The 18,793-nt window shown below is 49.6% G+C and overlaps 1 protein-coding gene across 1 annotated transcript in view; it reads right to left on the reverse strand.

Annotated features, from left to right (window-relative positions):
* The window catches only part of LOC132828124 (transcriptional enhancer factor TEF-5-like), a gene marked incomplete at its 5' end in the record, with an annotated part of 196,759 nt that overhangs the window by 54,413 nt on the left and 123,553 nt on the right, over positions 1 to 18,793 (reverse strand). Inside the window, 2 exons of the mRNA XM_060845032.1 lie at positions 13,943 to 14,017; positions 15,032 to 15,075. Coding sequence (XP_060701015.1) covers positions 13,943 to 14,017; positions 15,032 to 15,075 — 119 coding nt within the window. The remainder of the gene's footprint in view (positions 1 to 13,942; positions 14,018 to 15,031; positions 15,076 to 18,793) is intronic.

Consider the following 18,793-nt stretch of genomic DNA (forward strand, 5'->3'; position numbering starts at 1 on the left):
GAATGGGATATGAAGCAGGACTATGATATGGAGTGGGACTGGGATACGGAGCAGGACTGGGATACGGAGTGGGACTGGGGAATGGAGTGGGACTGGGATACTGAGAGGGAATGGGTTATGGAGTGGGACTGGGGTACGGAGTGGGATTGGGATATGGACGGGTCTGGGATACGGAGCGGGACTGGGATACAGAGTGGAACTGGGATATGGTGCGGGACTGGGGTATGGAGTGGGACTTGGATACGGAGTGGGATTGGGATATGGAGTGGGATTGGGATACGGAGTGTGACTGGGATATGGAGTGGGACTGGGATATGGATTGGGACTGGGATACGGAGAGGGAATGGGGTATGGAGAGGAACTGGGATACGGAGTAGGACTGGGATATGGAGCGGGACTGGGGTATGGAGTGGGAATGGGGTATGAAGCAGGACTAGGGTATGGAGTGGGACTGGGATACGGAGCGGGACTGGGATACGGAGTGGGACTGGGATATGGAGTGGGACTGGGACACGGGGCGGGACTGGAATATGAAGTGGGACTAGGATATGGAGTGGGACTGGGTTACAGAGTGGGACTGGGATACGGGGCGGGACTGGAATATGAAGTGGGACTAGGATATGGAGTGGGACTGGGATACGGTCGGGACAGGGATATGGAGTGGGACTGGGTTACGGAGAGGGACTGTGATACGGAGTGGGACTGGGATATGAACTGCGAATGGGATACGGAGAGGGACTGGGGTATGGAGAGGAAATGGGACACGGAGTGGCACTGGGATATGGAGCGGGTCTGGGGTATGGAGTGGGACTGGGATACGGAGTGGGAATGGGATACTGAGCACGACTGGGATACGGAGTGGGATTGAGATACGGAGTGGGACTGGGATACAGACGGGACTGGGGTATGGAGTGGGACTGGGATACGGAGTGGGACTGGGATACGGACGGGACTGGGATACGGATGGGACTGGGATACGGATGGGAACTGGGATACGGATGGGAACTGGGATACGGCGTGGGATTGGGATATGGAGTGGGATTGGGTTACGGAGTGTGACTGGGGTATGGAGTGGGACTGGGATACAGAGCGGGACTGGGATATGGAGTGGGTCTGGGATATGGATTGGGACTGGGATACGGAGAGGGAATGGAGTATGGAGAGGAACTGGGATACGGAGTCGGACTGGGATATGGTGCGGGACTGGGGTATGGAGTGGGACTGGGATACGGAGCGGGACTGGGATACGGAGTGGGACTGGGATACGGAGTGGGACGGGCTTACGGAGAGGGACTGTGATACGGAGTGGGACTGGGATATGAACTGCGAATGGGATACGGAGAGGGACTGGGGTATGGAGAGGAAATGGGACACGGAGTGGCACTGGGATATGGAGCGGGTCTGGGGTATGGAGTGGGACTGGGATACGGAGTGGGAATGGGATACTGAGCACGACTGGGATACGGAGTGGGATTGAGATACGGAGTGGGACTGGGATACAGACGGGACTGGGGTATGGAGTGGGACTGGGATACGGAGTGGGACTGGGATACGGACGGGACTGGGATACGGATGGGACTGGGGTATGCAGAGGAACTGGGATATGGAGTGGGAATGGGGAATGGAGTGGGACTGGGGAATGGAGTGAGACTGGGATGTGGAGTCGGACTGGGATATGGACGGGACTGGGATACAGAGCGGGACTGGGATATGGACGGGACTGGGATACGGAGTGGAAATGGTATACGGACTGGGAATGGGATACCGAGAGGGACTGGGATATGGAGTGTGACTGGGGTATGGAGTGGGAATGGGGAATGGAGTGAGACTGGGATGTGGAGTCGGACTGGGATATTGACGGGACTGGGATACAGAGCGGGACTGGGATACGGACGGGACTGGGATACGGAGTGTGACTGGGATATAAAGTGGGAATGGGGTATGGAATGGGACTGGGATGCCGAGTGGCACTGGGATACGGAGTGGGAAAGGGATGCGGAGTGGGACTGGGGTATGGAGTGGGACTGGGATATGAAGCAGGACTATGATATGGAGTGGGACTGGGATACGGAGCAGGACTGGGATACGGAGTGGGACTGGGGAATGGAGTGGGACTGGGATACGGAGTGGGACTGGGATATTGATTGGGAATGGGATACAGAGAGGGAATGCGGTATGGAGAGTAACTGGGATACGGTGTAGGACTGCGATATGGAGCGGGACTGGGGTATGGAGTCGGAATGGGATATGAAGCAGGACTATGATATGGAGTGGGACTGGGATACGGAGCAGGACTGGGATACGGAGTGGGACTGGGGAATGGAGTGGGACTGGGATACTGAGAGGGAATGGGTTATGGAGTGGGACTGGGGTACGGAGTGGGATTGGGATATGGACGGGTCTGGGATACGGAGCGGGACTGGGATACAGAGTGGAACTGGGATATGGTGCGGGACTGGGGTATGGAGTGGGACTTGGATACGGAGTGGGATTGGGATATGGAGTGGGATTGGGATACGGAGTGTGACTGGGATATGGAGTGGGACTGGGATATGGATTGGGACTGGGATACGGAGAGGGAATGGGGTATGGAGAGGAACTGGGATACGGAGTAGGACTGGGATATGGAGCGGGACTGGGGTATGGAGTGGGAATGGGGTATGAAGCAGGACTAGGGTATGGAGTGGGACTGGGATACGGAGCGGGACTGGGATACGGAGTGGGACTGGGATATGGAGTGGGACTGGGACACGGGGCGGGACTGGAATATGAAGTGGGACTAGGATATGGAGTGGGACTGGGTTACAGAGTGGGACTGGGATACGGTCGGGACAGGGATATGGAGTGGGACTGGGTTACGGAGAGGGACTGTGATACGGAGTGGGACTGGGATATGAACTGCGAATGGGATACGGAGAGGGACTGGGGTATGGAGAGGAAATGGGACACGGAGTGGCACTGGGATATGGAGCGGGTCTGGGGTATGGAGTGGGACTGGGATACGGAGTGGGAATGGGATACTGAGCACGACTGGGATACGGAGTGGGACTGGGATACGGAGTGGGACGGGCTTACGGAGAGGGACTGTGATACGGAGTGGGACTGGGATATGAACTGCGAATGGGATACGGAGAGGGACTGGGGTATGGAGAGGAAATGGGACACGGAGTGGCACTGGGATATGGAGCGGGTCTGGGGTATGGAGTGGGACTGGGATACGGACTGGGAATGGGATACTGAGCAGGACTGGGATACGGAGTGGGATTGAGATACGGAGTGGGACTGGGATACAGACGGGACTGGGGTATGGAGTGGGACTGGGATACGGAGTGGGACTGGGATACGGACGGGACTGGGATACGGATGGGACTGGGGTATGCAGAGGAACTGGGATATGGAGTGGGAATGGGGAATGGAGTGGGACTGGGGAATGGAGTGAGACTGGGATGTGGAGTCGGACTGGGATACGGACGGGACTGGGATACAGAGCGGGACTGGGATACGGACGGGACTGGGATACGGACGGGACTGGGATACGGAGTGTGACTGGGATATAAAGTGGGAATGGGGTATGGAATGGGACTGGGATGCCGAGTGGCACTGGGATACGGAGTGGGAAAGGGATGCGGAGTGGGACTGGGGTATGGAGTGGGACTGGGATATGAAGCAGGACTATGATATGGAGTGGGACTGGGATACAGAGCAGGACTGGGATACGGAGTGGGACTGGGGAATGGAGTGGGACTGGGATACGGATTGGGACTGGGATATTGATTGGGAATGGGATACAGAGAGGGAATGCGGTATGGAGAGTAACTGGGATACGGTGTAGGACTGCGATATGGAGCGGGACTGGGGTATGGAGTGGGAATGGGATATGAAGCAGGACTATGATATGGAGTGGGACTGGGATACGGAGCAGGACTGGGATACGGAGTGGGACTGGGGAATGGAGTGGGACTGGGATACGGAGTGGGACTGGGATATGGAGTGGGACTGGGACACGGGGCGGGACTGGGATACGGAGTGGGACTGGGATATGGAGTGGGACTGGGACACGGGGCGGGACTGGAATATGGAGTGGGACTAGGATATGGAGTGGGACTGGGATACGGAGTGGGACTGGGTTACAGAGTGGGACTGGGATACGGACGGGACAGGGATACGAAATGGGACTGGGTTATGGTGAGTGACTGGAATATGAAGAGGGACTGGGATACAAAGTGGGCATGGGGCATGGAGTGGGAATGGGATACCGAATGGGACAGGGTTACTGAGTGGGACAAGGATACGGAGGTGGACTGTGGTATGGAGTGGGACTGGGATACTGAGAGGGAATGGGTTATAGAGTGGGACTGGGGTACGGAGTGGGACTGGGATATGGACGGGACTGGGATACGGAGTGGGACTGGGATACGGAGTGGAACTGGGATATGGTGTGGGACTGGGGTATGGAGTGGGACTTGGATACGGAGGTGGACTGTGGTATGGAGTGGGAGTGGGATACTGAGAGGGAATGGGTTATAGAGTGGGACTGGGGTACGGAGTGGGACTGGGATATGGACGGGACTGGGATACGGAGTGGGACTGGGATACGGAGTGTGACTGGGGTATGGAGTGGGAATGGGGAATGAAGTGAGACTGGGGTATGGAGTGGGACTTGGATACGGAGTGGGATTGGGATATGGAATGGGATTGGGATACGAAGTGTGACTGGGGTATGGAGAGGGACTGGGATACAGAGTGGGAATTGGATACGGAGAGGGACTGGGATACGGAGCGGGACTGGGGTATGGAGTGGGACTGGGATACTGAGAGGGACTGGGATATATAGTGGGAATGGGGTATGGAGTGGGACTGGGATACCGAGTGGGACTGGGATACGGAGGGGGACTGAACGACGCAGTGGGACTGGGATACGGAGTTGGACTGGGATACGGAGAGGGACTGGGAGAGGGAGCTTGACTGGGGTACGGAGCGGGACTGGGATATGGAGTGGGTTGGGATAAGGAGAGGGACTGGGATATGGAGGGGGACTGGGGTATGGAGTGGGACTGGAATACAGAGAGGGACTGGGATACGGAGTGGGACTGGGATATGGATTGGGAATGGGATATGGTGAGGGACTGGGGTATGGAGAGGAACTGGGATACGGAGTGGGACTTGGATACTGAGTGGGACTGCGGTATGGAGTGGGACTGGGATACGGAGTGGGACTGGGGTACGGAGCGGGACTGGGGTACGGAGCGGGACTGGGATAAGGAGCGGGAATGGGATAAGGAGCGGGACTGGGATACGGAGTGGGACTAGGATACGAAGTGGGCCTGGGATATGGAGTGGGACTAGGAGACGAAGTGGGACTGGGATACAGAGTGGGACTGTGGTATGGAGTGGGACTGGGATATGGTGCGGGACTGGGATATGGAGTGGGACTGGGATACAGATGGGACTGGATACGGTTGGGACTGGGATACGGAGTGGGACTGGAGTATGGAGAGAGACTGGGATACGGACGGGACAGGGATAGGGAGTGGGACTGGGATATGGTGTGGGTCTGGGTTATGGTGAGAGACTGTGATATGGAAAGGGACTGGGATATGGAGTGGGAATGGGATACCGAATGGGACAGGGATACGGAGAGGGAATGGGTTATGGCATGGGACTGGGGTACGGAGTGGGATTGGAATACGGATTGGAACTGGGGTACGGAGTGGGACTGGAGTATGGAGAGAGACTGGGATACGGACGGGACAGGGATAGGGAGTGGGACTGGGATATGGAGTGGGTCTGGGGAATGGAGTCAAACTGGGATACAGACGGGACTGGGAGACGGAGCAGGCCTGGGATACGGAGCGGATCTGGGATATGGAGTGGGACTGGGGTATGGAGTGAGACTGGGATGTGGAGTCGGACTGGGATATGGATGGGACTGTGGTATGGAGTGGGACTGGGATACAGAGTGCGACTAGTATACGGAGTGGGAATGGGGTATGGAGTGGGAATGGGATATGGAGAGGGACTGGCTTATGAAGAGGGACTGGGAATTAAAGTGGGAATGGGGTATGGAGTGGGACTGGGATACGGTGTGGGACTGGGGTATAGAGTGGGATACGGAGGGGGACTGGACGACGCAGTGGGACTGGGATACTGAGTGCGACTGGGATACGGAGAGAGACTGGGGTATGGAGTGGGACAGGGATACGGAGTGGCACTGGGATATGGAGCGGGACTGGGGAATGGAGTGAGACTGGGATGTGGAGTCGGACTGGGATACGGACGGGACTGGGATACGGAGTGGGACTGGGATACGGACGGGACTGGGAGACGGAGCGGGACTGGGATACCTACGGGACTGGGATATGGAGTGGGACTGGGATACGGACGGGACTGTGATACGGAGTGGGACTGGGATACGGAGAGGGACTGGGATACAAAATGGGAATGGTATACGGAGTGGGAATGGGATACCGAGAGGGACTGGGATATGGAGTGGGACTGGGGTATGGAGAGGGACTGGGATATAAAGTGGGAATGGGGTATGGAGTGGGACTGGGATACCGAGTGGCACTGGGTTACGGTGTGGGACTGGCATATGGAGAGGGACTGGGATACAAAGTGGGAATGGTATACGGAGTGGGAATGGGATACCAAGAGGGACTGGGATATGGAGTGTGACTGGGATATGGAGTGGGACTGGGATACGGGGCGGGACTGGGGTATGGAGTAGGACTGGGATATGGAGCGGGACTGGGATATGCAATGGGACTGGGGTATGGAATGGGACTGGGGAATGGAGTGGGACTGGGATATGGAGTGGGACTGGGGTATGGAGCGGGACTGGGGTATGGAGCGGGACTGGGATACGGAATGGGACTGGGATATGGAATGGGACTGGGATACGGAATGGGACTGGGATATGGAGTGGGACTGGGATATGGAACGGGACTGGGGTATGGAGCGGGACTGGGATATGGAGCGGGACTGGGGTATGGAATGGGACTGGACATGTGGCAGTGCTTGACGTGGTGCTGCCCCCTTCCTGGGTCTGGTGGCGATTGTGGACGGGTGCACTGGGCCTTTCCCTTCCCGTGGATCGGCCCGGCTGCCGGGCCTGTCGTCCTTCTACAGCAGGCAGGTGGCATCAGCTGGGGCCCAGCCGCTATCCTCAAACTGGGCACCCGGGAAACCCAACTGTTTTATTAAAACAAAGCATCATGTAGGCCGCAGGCTGTAGGCTCGTGGTGGATCACTGTGAATTGTGTAACTCAGTGACGCATGAGGCTGAGTCACTGAATATTTTTGAGAAAGAAAGAGATTTCTAGAAGCTCAAGATGTTACGAGGTCTCGGGAGAGAATAGGAGGTTGGTGTTGAGATTGTGGATCAGCCATGATTATTTTGAATGGGCGAGCAGTCTTGATGGGTTGAACGGCCTTCTCCTGCACCTACTTCCTATCTGTCTATGTTTCAGCTAGCCTCAACCCTGCTGAGGCTCTAGGTGCTACGGGATATGGAGAGGAACAAGTTCCAGGCCTAAATTAGAACCGTATTTGACAACAGACAAGAGTTCAACACCACAGAATATTCGACATTGAAACTAAACCAATTGAAATATTTGTCAGTGTGATGTGAAAACACCACAAGGAAATGTGAATTTGAAGGATTTCTCGACAAATGTCTGGGCCAGAGTTATTTACAATCATGCTGCTTTTCCCTGCGGTCCGTTCAGTGGCTCTCGTGAGTCTATAGTTAGTTTGGGGTTTGGGAGTACAGCTGTGAAACTCCATAGCAACTAAACCCACCTGTGTCAGGAGTGGGATAATGCCCACAAATTGATTTTCCTTTGTACATGAAACAAGAATGCATTTCTGAAATGTTATTGTGCAAATTCAGAAATTAACTGTAATATTAATATTTTCGGCACTAGTTTGAATGGCTGTGGCTGTGTTACAGTGTGTGAAATGCTTGGGAGGAGGAGTGCTGTTGTGCGAGTGGTATCTCCCATGATCCTTTCTTAAAAGGTACAGTAAAATACGTTTGCTATAATTATAAAGACAAATTTCTACATACTTATAAAGGCCAGGAATCTATTGGTTCCACAACCTGCCTTACCACCACTTCATCAATTATCTTTGCATGTAGAAATCGCATAGAACTGTACACATTACTTTTATATTCCCTCTTTCTAACAAAATGGTATTAAGGTCCCAGTCTCCATCTTGCTGAGTCCCCTTGCAGCATGACATGCTGAGGGAAGTGTATCTATGATGCGTACAAATTATTTAGCTTCAGCCTAGCCATGCAAGTGCCTGTAACTGCAGGGTTCCTAGGTAAATGCTGTAAATGCTGAAATAAAGGTTTAATTGGATTTAACCCACGTCTCATTCATTTGTTATGGGTGCTTACGTAAGTATCACATCACAACAGTTGAAGATTATCAGCAACATCCTCACTTCACAATTCTCAGCATCCACTTTCGCCTGCCCCACCACCTTCTCTTTCAACTCCTTCACTGTCGCTACATTATCAAACTGCTTATCTGAGGTACAGTAGTGGATGACCAGAAGTTTTCTCCAACTGAACACTGAGAAGACCAAAACCATTGCTCTTGTTCCAAATTCCATTCCCTAGTTACCATAACTAGTTCCATTCCCTAGTTACCACTCCATCCCTACCCCAACAACAGTCTGTGATTAAATCAGTCCTTTGGTGTCATAATGAGACCCAAGGTAATCTTACATCTCAAAACCATGCTGTCTTTAACACTACGTCTTAAGTTGCAGCAAGGCCCGTTCTCCCATCTCCCCTGTGCTCATAGGCTGATGGTCAAACCACACTTTGATTTTAAAATTTGCATCCTTGTTTTCAACTCCTTCTTAGCCTTTCCCTACTTTTCTTTGTAATTCCTGCCAACCATGCAACCCTCTGCGTTGTCTGCACCCCTCTCATTCTGGCCTCTTCCCTATTATAATCCTTCCACCATCAGAGGCAGTGGATTCAGATGCCTGGGCCCCAAGGCCTCACTACATCTCCACGCCTCACCTTCCTCCTTTAAGACACTTCTTAAAGCCTCCATCTTTGACCTAATATCACATTATGTGGCATTGTACCACATGCTGTTTTATAATCTTGCTGTGAAACACCTTGGGATGTTTCATTATATTAAACACTCTGTACTAGTTATGTTAAAAGCCCCGTCCATGCAGTCCTACATTCTTTTAAAATTTTATTTAACACAGATTGCTCAAATTCGATAGAGCCTTCCCACAGATAATCATCACCGTGCATCATAAAGATGTCTGACGGCTTCCTCTTGTGATGCCATTATTGCTGGACCTGCATTCAACTGAATGCAACCTACTTTCAGCAAGTTCATTATACAATATTTTGAGTCACACCTAAAACCATACCTGAGCGTCCCTGGTGGTCATTTCCCCCAATTTACTGTCGCCTGCTACAATTGCCAGAGGTGTCTCTATCCCTATCCTCACTCCTTTTAGTTACAATTCCCCTTTTGTATTGGCACCATGTCAGCAATCTAGGGACAGGGAATTAATATTTCCCCAGGAATTTTTTCAAGTTTCTAACATCTGTTCCAAAAGCATTTTGTTCTGAAAATGTCAGTCCAGTTAATACTAACAGACCACCTTGTTTGACATCTTAGTGTAGTTCAACAGTTCAAAGGATATTACGGAGTTAGGAATCTTCAAGTATAACATAGTCCACTAAGTTTCATTAAATATTTTTCCATAGAGTATCCATCTTGCTACCAATGTCCGATCATGCCTCGTATGCTTTTAATATATCATCCTCCCTACAATTCCTCCATAAATTTTAATACCGTTTCCAAACCATCTTCAATGTCCAAGTGTTGAGCCTCTAGATCTGAGAATATTTATCACCAGACCTTGGTATGAACAATACATGACAATGCTAAGGCCATACCTTCCTTTTCTTGTGGCAAAGACATAACCTGTGCTTATTTATTCATTTCATTTTCCATTTATTGTGATGTGGAACTTCATATTGGTTTCACCTGTTCTTCAAAGTAACTCTGGTTACAATCCTCTATCTGAAAAGAATGCTTAGTTTCCAATCTTCACCTTTAGGCAACTAATCACAATCTACTCCCCATGACAACCTGGACCCAAGCCAGTTATGAACCTGGACCCAAGACACTTTTCTTTGTAGATAGTTTATTAACTACTCAGTCTTACAGCTCCTTCTACACATCAGTCCTACCAGTTCTCATCTGTTTTTAAACTACCACCAAAATCACCAATTAAAACAACTACACAGTAAACAATTTACAAACAGCTCACCAGAGGCAGTACAATGACAAAAACACAAAAAAGTGGGGTCAGCAAGGGAGGGGCTAAATCAAAATCAACTGGAAGAGGAAATAATGCACCCCAGCCCCCACAGTGCCCAGCCCCGTCAAGTAGCCTTGAGAGTGTGGGTGAACACTAACTGGTCCCTTTCCAAGGATACTCGGGCATAAACATAGCTGCTTTGGCCAGGCCCACAAGGAGGTTCTCAAACTTAACTGCCCCCTTCTGCACTGAGCGTCCAAAGTTCAGAAGTGTGGGGCTGAAGTACAAACCCATGCCCTTCTTATATCTACCCAATCAATTAATCAAATCAACGTCAGGGAGCTCTGGAGAGTGCATCACCGCACTGAAACCATCGGAGTAGGTCACCTGTCCACTGAAGACCTGTAGGTAAGGGTCTCTGTAACATGACGAGCAGGTACAACAAAGGCAGTGGAGAGGATGAGCTCTGTTCAGTGCCCTCTGCCAACCTGGAGCTAGGTTCCTTGCTTCTGGGCGTGACAGGTTCCAATACATCCAGTCTCTTGCTGTTACACCCCCATGATCTCCATGAACACTCTCCTGTGTGTGATTCCCATTGAAGTCCTTGAGGAAGTTCTCCACAGCAGAACCCACCTGCGCCCTTGCCTTTTGATGAACCGGCTAAGAGGCAATCTTCCACTTGCTTCGTCTCCTACAACTTGATATCCAACTCTGGACAAGCACCCAGGGTCCCTGCCGCTCAGCTGATCTTTCCTGTTGGGCTGAGCAGCGTTTGTGGCAGAAACTGGAAATGGATAAAGTTCATGTGGGGAAATGGGATGTGGATGGAAAGCTAGAGGTCCATGGGAACACCATTACAGCAAAAAGTAGGATATGGGTGAACTGGAAGCTGAGAAGAATCATAAGGCAGGAATATAGTATCATCTTGAATGTTCTCTGTAATGCTGGGTGCTGTGGGCCCTATCTCATGATACGGAGAGCCATCTCCTTCTAAGAGCCCAGGAGTTGCAGAAGTCTCAGGTCCTCATTGGTTTTCATCTGCTTCTTGCTAATGTGTACTAAGAGGGAAGACAGAATGAAGCATTGCTTCAGGCTGGAGGGATATGGAACCAGTGGAGGATGGCCGAGAAAGCGGTAGCATGTGTAGGCATGTGAGGCTAAGGTGGGCTATCTGGAAGTTAAGGTGCATGGCCTCAATGCCAGGCTGTGTGCTGGGAAGGTGTTGGGGATATGGTGCATTGAGAGGTGTGAGGGGAGGGGTATGTGGCAATGGTATAAAAATGCCAGTTGCAGATACATTCACTGGCCATGACCACCAGTATATGGTCACATGTCAACACAGAGGGCAGTTAGACCTGGTCACCGAGTCCAGACAACTGCAGCTTCTGACCATCTCCTCCCCCGTCCTTCCACTGACCCCCCCCTATGGAACCATGGTGTCTCACTTCCTGCCCACCTACTCCACAACTACCAACATCATCCTGCAACTCCCCGTCTTCTGTTACAGGTCTGTTAAATTCCGGTGATACCATTCATACCATTTTCCTTGAAGGAGGACAGGTCACCTTTAAGAATGATGTAGCGTGCTGTTCTGCCCCCTGTTGGGTGAAGAGCCAGCCAACAGTGCAGTGGGCACAGCCAACAGTGTGGAAACCACTTGCCATCTTGCTGTCACCGTGCGGATGTCGGTGTGCCAAGGTTCAGAAGCAGGGTGCGAATGACTTTTTCTCTGTCCTTCCTCCTGTCACTTTTTTTCAATCCTTCCTCTCTCTTCATGGTGCCAACCTTGTCTTCCATCTGAGACACAAATACCATCCCCAGGATCCTGTACGTGATCCTGGGAGTGTTAGATTCCTGTGGAGCCTCAGCTTTACTTTCCTTTGTCAAATGTTCTCTTCTGCCTTGGCTGGGCCATAGGCCCACTGGTTCAGTCATAGGCCCATTGGTTCAGTCATAGGCCCACTGGTTCAGTCATAGGCCCACCTGTTCAGCCATAGGCCCACCTGTTCAGCCATAGGCCCACTGGTTCAGTCATAGGCCCACTGGTTCAGCCATAGGCCCACCTGTTCAGCCATAGGCCCACCTATTCAGCCATAGGCCCACTAGTTCAGTCATAGGCCCACTTGTTCAGTAATAGGCCCACTGGTTCAGTCATAGGCCCACTAGTTCAGTCATAGGCCCACTTGTTCAGTAATAGGCCCACTGGTTCAGTCATAGGCCCACTGGCTCCTTGTCCAGTGATCAATCCTCGTGTGCTTCCCTTGACTTTTTGATTGCTGAGGAAACCGCAGGCAAACCCACTCTGCCCTCATTCTGCCCCACTAGGCTCACTGGTGGGGACTGAGATTGGGGCACTTTGGCATATCCTCGCTCTCTAACCCAGATCAAAGCTCACAGACGATACTGGCTTATCCCTGCGTACTGTGTGTCAAATCATCATATACACCTTACAGTGTGGAAGCAGGCCATTCAGCCCATTTGAGTTCACACCGACTCAATGAAGAGCATCCCACCCAGATCCACCCTCCTTCCCTGTAGCCCTGCATCTCCCAAGGTTATTCCACCTAATCTGCACATCCCTGTACACTACGGGCAATGTCCCATAGCCAATCTACCACATCTGCACATCCCTGTACACTACGGGCAATGTCCCATAGCCAATCCACCACATCTGCACATCCCTGTACAATACGGGCAATGTCCCATAGCCAATCCACCACATCTGCACATCCTTGGACCATGAGAGAAAACTGGAGCACCCAGAGGAAACCTGCACAGACACGGGGAGAACGTGCAAACTCCGCACAGACAGTCGCCCGAGGGTGAGAATCAAATCCGGGTCCCTGGCGCTGTGAGGCAGCAGCGCTAACCACCGTGCCACCCACAATGTGTTTGGTTCAACCACTGACTGGGTAAACAGACTGAATCATGGGCTGAGGGGATTAGCTGAGTGAATAAAGTTAATGTGGTTAACAGGGTCGGATTGAGGGCTGCTGAGTTAACTCCAGAGCCTGCCATGGCCACTGCCAGAAGAGAATGAGTTAGTCTCCAGGGATTAATTTTAACAATTTTAACAAAGGTCTGGAAGTGTAGATTTGCAAGCATTTTCCAAAGAACAGAACTTCATCTTCAGTAAGAGATATGGCACAGGCTTTTTTTTATTTAAATCAAATACACTAAGACAGTGAGTCTGTAAATGGGGAATCCTCTCAGACACCTATCCATAGTACCAGTGGATGTAACTGCAACAAGATGCTGATATAATGTTGACATAATGTCGATGGGAATTTCCTTCAGTATGGTTGACTGGCGATGCAAGTTACTAACTTTAATTGATAGATATTTTAGTCACAAATAGAAAAATACATACGATACTGAGAGATGTGTCGAATCCAACCTGATCATCATCTACCAAAGACAAAGTAAGTATGAAATGTCACACTGCTAACAGTGTGCACCTTCCTCACTACAGTACCATCAGTGCCCAGCTTGGGACGGTACAGAGAGGGAGGGGGTATCAGAGTTGGAAGCGGGGGGAAAGCACAGCACAGGGTGACAGACACAGGAACAATATATGCCAGAGGCATTGCCAATGCAGCACAGGGCCAGTTACAGCTCATGTCATCCTCACCTTGGGCCCTCAGGGGGTGTGCTGCTCCATTTGTCTCGGGACCTCCATACACAGCCTGCCAGCTCTGGGATGTTGCTGGCGCCAGATATATATAGAAAAAAAAATATAGAGCGAGAAAAAGACATTGGCCCAAAATAATATGATTTTGATAACATCAGTTAAACCAGGCTTCTCCCCCCAAATCCCCTTCCTCATCCCAAGTCAATAAATTCAGAAAGGGACATGGATAGGGTGAATAGGCAAGGTCTTTTCCCTGGCGTGGGGGAGTCCAAAATGCGAGGGCATACATCTGAGGTGAGAGGGGAATGATTTAAAAGGAACCTGAGGGTTAACTTATTCACACAGAGAGTGGTACATGTATGGAATGAGCTGTCAGAGGAAGTGGTGGAGGCTGGTACAATTATAACATTTAAAAGGCATTAGGATGGGGACATGAATAGGAAAGGTTTAAAGGGATATGGGCCAAAGGCTGGCAAATGGGACTAAATTAATTTAGGATAACTGGCTGGCATGGATGAGTTGGACCGAGGGATCTGCTTCTGTGCTGTACAGCCCTATGACTCTAAGCTCTGCAACCTGACCAGATAATGGAGACATGGGCATCTCAATGAAACTGCTCCTTTTTTAAAAGAAACACTCAACCTTTGATTTCACTTGGAACAAAATAATGCCTTTTTTACAAAAAGACAGGGTTTTAAACAAGCCATCAGATTTTAACAAGCACTTAAAGTAAAACAGATCCCTCACTCATTGGCAAACCCACCAATCAGAAACTTCGGGGTCCATCAAAGTTTCCCACCAGGATCAAATCAACAAACAGGGGTTAACCCGACAGACATTAAACAGGACAACGGCTGTCCTTTGTGAATGGCCAAGTTCATAAGATCGGTGTTTGGATTATGTCAAAGAATTTCTGATTACAGTTTACAACTAGCGAAACTGATGTTGGAAAAATTCACTCATCCTTCCTCACAATCAGGTGGGCATTCACCACGAATTCAGATCAACTGCACAACTGCTTCGAAGCCAGCTGAACAATGTTATTGACAACAGAGGTTGAAGTTGCTAGGACAACATACAGATACTTACTCTTGAGAGGACCCAGGCTGTCCAGGAAGGGAACCAGGCCAAAACTGCAAAAGATAACAAAGATTCCACAATTAATAAATTTCCATGCTTGATTTATTAAGCATTAGGTTCCTTCCAGTTTCATGTGAGATTCATTTCAGAAAGTTACATTTTGAGATACAGCACATGAGTAACTTAAAATGTGAACTCCAGTGAATGTCGTGTGTTTGGAGGTGGAAAAGGTGGCGTTGGACAAAACTCTTCAATCATTTGAGGTTTTACTGATCAGCATAGTCTAAGTGATGGAATTTGATTGTCCGGATTACAAACAATCCCTGTAACAGGTGATTCCTGAAATGGCAGGAAACAACGTCATTGAGCTATTCTTTCCTATTGTAATTCCGACATTCCAATGGAAACATTTGAACTTGTCAGCCTGGAACTCCAGCTGAATTATTTCAGTTAGAAACTTTCAGTTCACCAATTTAGCACCTGCCTTGCTGTTAAATTCACAATACTTTGCTCGCTCTGCTGGGTTCCATAATAATTCCATGTCATGGTCTGTGACTTTTCTGAGAGAGTAAGTAGAAATGTAGATAAAGGGGGACAGGTAGATGTAAAATACTTGGATTTTCAAAAAAAAACCATTCAATGCATTGCTGCACAAACAGTTAGTGCATAAGATAAGGAAACATGGTGGTGATGCATTACCTTAAATGGAGGATTTTTTAATGTACAGAAAGTGGACAAGAGGGATAAATGAGGTATATTCAAGTTGGCAAACTGTGTCCATTGTTATAAGGCTTCAGCAATTTACAATCTCCAGTATATCAATGACTGAGACAGAGTGACAGAGAGGAATGTACCTAAATGTGCTTATGATATGAAGCTTCATAAGGATGCAAACTGTGAAGATGTCACACAAGAGGCTGCAAAGAGACATCAGGTTATTCACTTTGGTAACTAAATATTTGTGAAACATACATTAAATATAAATTATCAAAGGACTTGGATGGAACAGAAACAAAGCAAGCATTCAGGTACGGCAAACAAATAGGCCGTTATTGCAAGGGAATTGGGTGAATGATTAATGAGGTCTCATTCCAACTGCCCTACTACCGTTTTTGTTCCAGTGATGTACCTGTGACATTGCATTTTGCCGGCGATGCCCAAACTGAATAAAAGAAAACTTTCCACTGGGTTGGCTCGGCTACAGCTTGATCCCAGTAGCTTTGGCTCAGAAAGCAGGGCAGATCAAAATTAACTCGAGTTTCTACTCCTTGGACTAGTCCAGAATCAGGTCAACAGATACCAAGGCTTTGGATTTGATGGCCTACGTTGGAACACCCTGCCAACATAGACATTTGTACACATATGGAAAGGGTGCCTATACCTCAGCAAGTATCACCCACGTCAGGAGCAAGAGGGAAACTAAAAATCAAAAGGTCTTGGGCATAATACAACTTTTTCTGCTGCGTTCTGAACTCCTGCTCTGAAGAATTCACATTGCAGTAACTTTGAATGCTGTCTATATTATTTACCGCTGAAAATGTGTTGCTGGTTAAAGCACAGCAGGTTAGGCAGCATCCAAGGAACAGGAAATTCGACGTTTCGGGCCAGAGCCCTTCATCAGGAATGAGGAGAATGTGCCAGGCAGGCTAAGATAAAAGCTCCACCGAGGACATGCAGGTCCTTGGAATCCTCCATCGGCAGAACATAACAACATGACAGCTGGAGGAGGAGCGCCTCATCTTCCGCCTGGGAACCCTCCAACCACAAGGAATGAACTCAGATTTCTCCAGTTTCCTCATTTCCCCTCCCCCCACCTTGTCTCAGTCGGTTCCCTCAACTCAGCACCGCCCTCCTAACCTGCAATCTTCTTCCTGACCTCTCCACCCCCACCCCACTCCAACCTATCACCCTCACCTTGACCTCCTTCCACCTATCACATCTCCATCGCCCCTCCCCCAAGTCCCTCCTCCCTACCTTTTATCTTAGCCTGCCTGGCACATTCTCCTCATTCCTGATGAAGGGCTCTGGCCCGAAACATCGAATTTCCTGTTCCTTGGATGCTGCCTAACCTGCTGTGCTTTAACCAGCAACACATTTTCAGCTCTGATCTCCAGCATCTGCAGACCTCACTTTTTACTCTATATTATTTACCGATCCATCCATACCTGCTTCCCCAGGCAAAAGAAATCAGACCTTCTGTGCAAACTTCCTCATAACAATGAATAATAAATACCCTAATTGGCACACTCATCCCATACCCTCAGCCATTCATCATCACTGTTGACTATCACAGAACCGCAATGAAGGAGCACTGGCTAAATCACAGTGACATGAGAGTGGGAAATTCTCTTCAAGTCTTTAGCTGGTGACAAGTCTTTCATTCAAACTGATTACTGGCAGAAGGGGTACAGATGCACTCTGATCCATGGCATGCAAGTCCATTAAGAAAGTAGTGGGGCATGGGAGATGAGTTGGGTCTTGAATCCTGCTTCACTCCATTCAGAACAAAGTCACGGTGGGCGGCACGGTGGCACAGTGGTTAGCACTGCTGCCTCACAGCGCCTGAGACCCGGGTTCAATTCCCGACTCAGGCGACTGACTGTGTGGAGTTTGCACTTTCTCCCTGTGTCTGCGTGAGTTTTCTCCGGGTGCTCCGGTTTCCTCCCACAGTCCAAAGATGTGCGGGTCAGGTGGATTGGCCGTGCTAACTTGCCCGTAGTGTTAGGTAAAGGGGTAAATGTAGGGGAATGGGTGGGTTGCGCTTCGGCGGGTCGGTGTGGACTTGTTGGGCTGAAGGGCCTGTTTCCACACTGTAAGGAATCTAATCTAATCAGCAAATGGCACGGTGTAGTGGAATAAGTTTCCAAAGGCAGACGAGCACCATATGTTCCGAAGAGTGTGATGTTAACACTCATTTATAAAACCATGTAACACTGATCCAAACAGAGTACCACAAATCATGAGATGACATTTTCATCTTGATGAGTTTGATATAATCCCTTCTGTGTGGAAACAGGCCATTTGATCCATCGAGTCCACACTAAATCTCTGAATAGCATCCCATCCTGACCCAACCTCACTATCCAATCCCTGTAACCCTACATTTCCTATAGCTAATCCATGTAGTTTGCACATCCCTGGACACTGTGGGAAATTTAGCATGGCCAATCCACCTAACCTGCACGTATTTGGACTGTGGGAGGAAACCGGAGCACCTAGAGGAAACCCACACAGACATAGGGCAATGTGCAAACTGCACACAGACAGTCACTGCGGGTTGAATCGAACCTGGGACCCTGGCACCATGTGGCAGCAGTGCTAACCACTGAGCCATTGCACCGTCCCAGATTGACGTTGGATTGCTGACATACCCAGAGTACATAGTTCTGGAGACTATACTGCACGCACCTCTGAAGAAAAGCCATGGGATCAGTATAAATATCAATTGTAAATAAACAAAATGAATGAAAAAAACCATTTTAGCTTTGTTTTTATTGCACAATTTTGTTGATAAATTTAAAAAATATTGCGTGTGGGGAAAAGACTATTTGATCATCAGTCAATAATCATTCAAACAATAATGAAAGACCACAATCCTCTCACACTACCATCTGAAGACACTGACAATGGATGAGTCTAGTGTCCAGTGAAGAGAGGAAAGCTCAGAGTTGACGTCTCTATGGTGACTGCTTTCGGCTTGTCATATTTGTACATCTGGTTTTTTTTTAACAAATAAAATCAAGACAATGAGCAGCTTCAGTCTTTGTCTCA

Source organism: Hemiscyllium ocellatum, chromosome 26, assembly GCF_020745735.1.
Source record: "Hemiscyllium ocellatum isolate sHemOce1 chromosome 26, sHemOce1.pat.X.cur, whole genome shotgun sequence".
Taxonomy (NCBI): Eukaryota; Metazoa; Chordata; class Chondrichthyes; order Orectolobiformes; family Hemiscylliidae; genus Hemiscyllium; species Hemiscyllium ocellatum.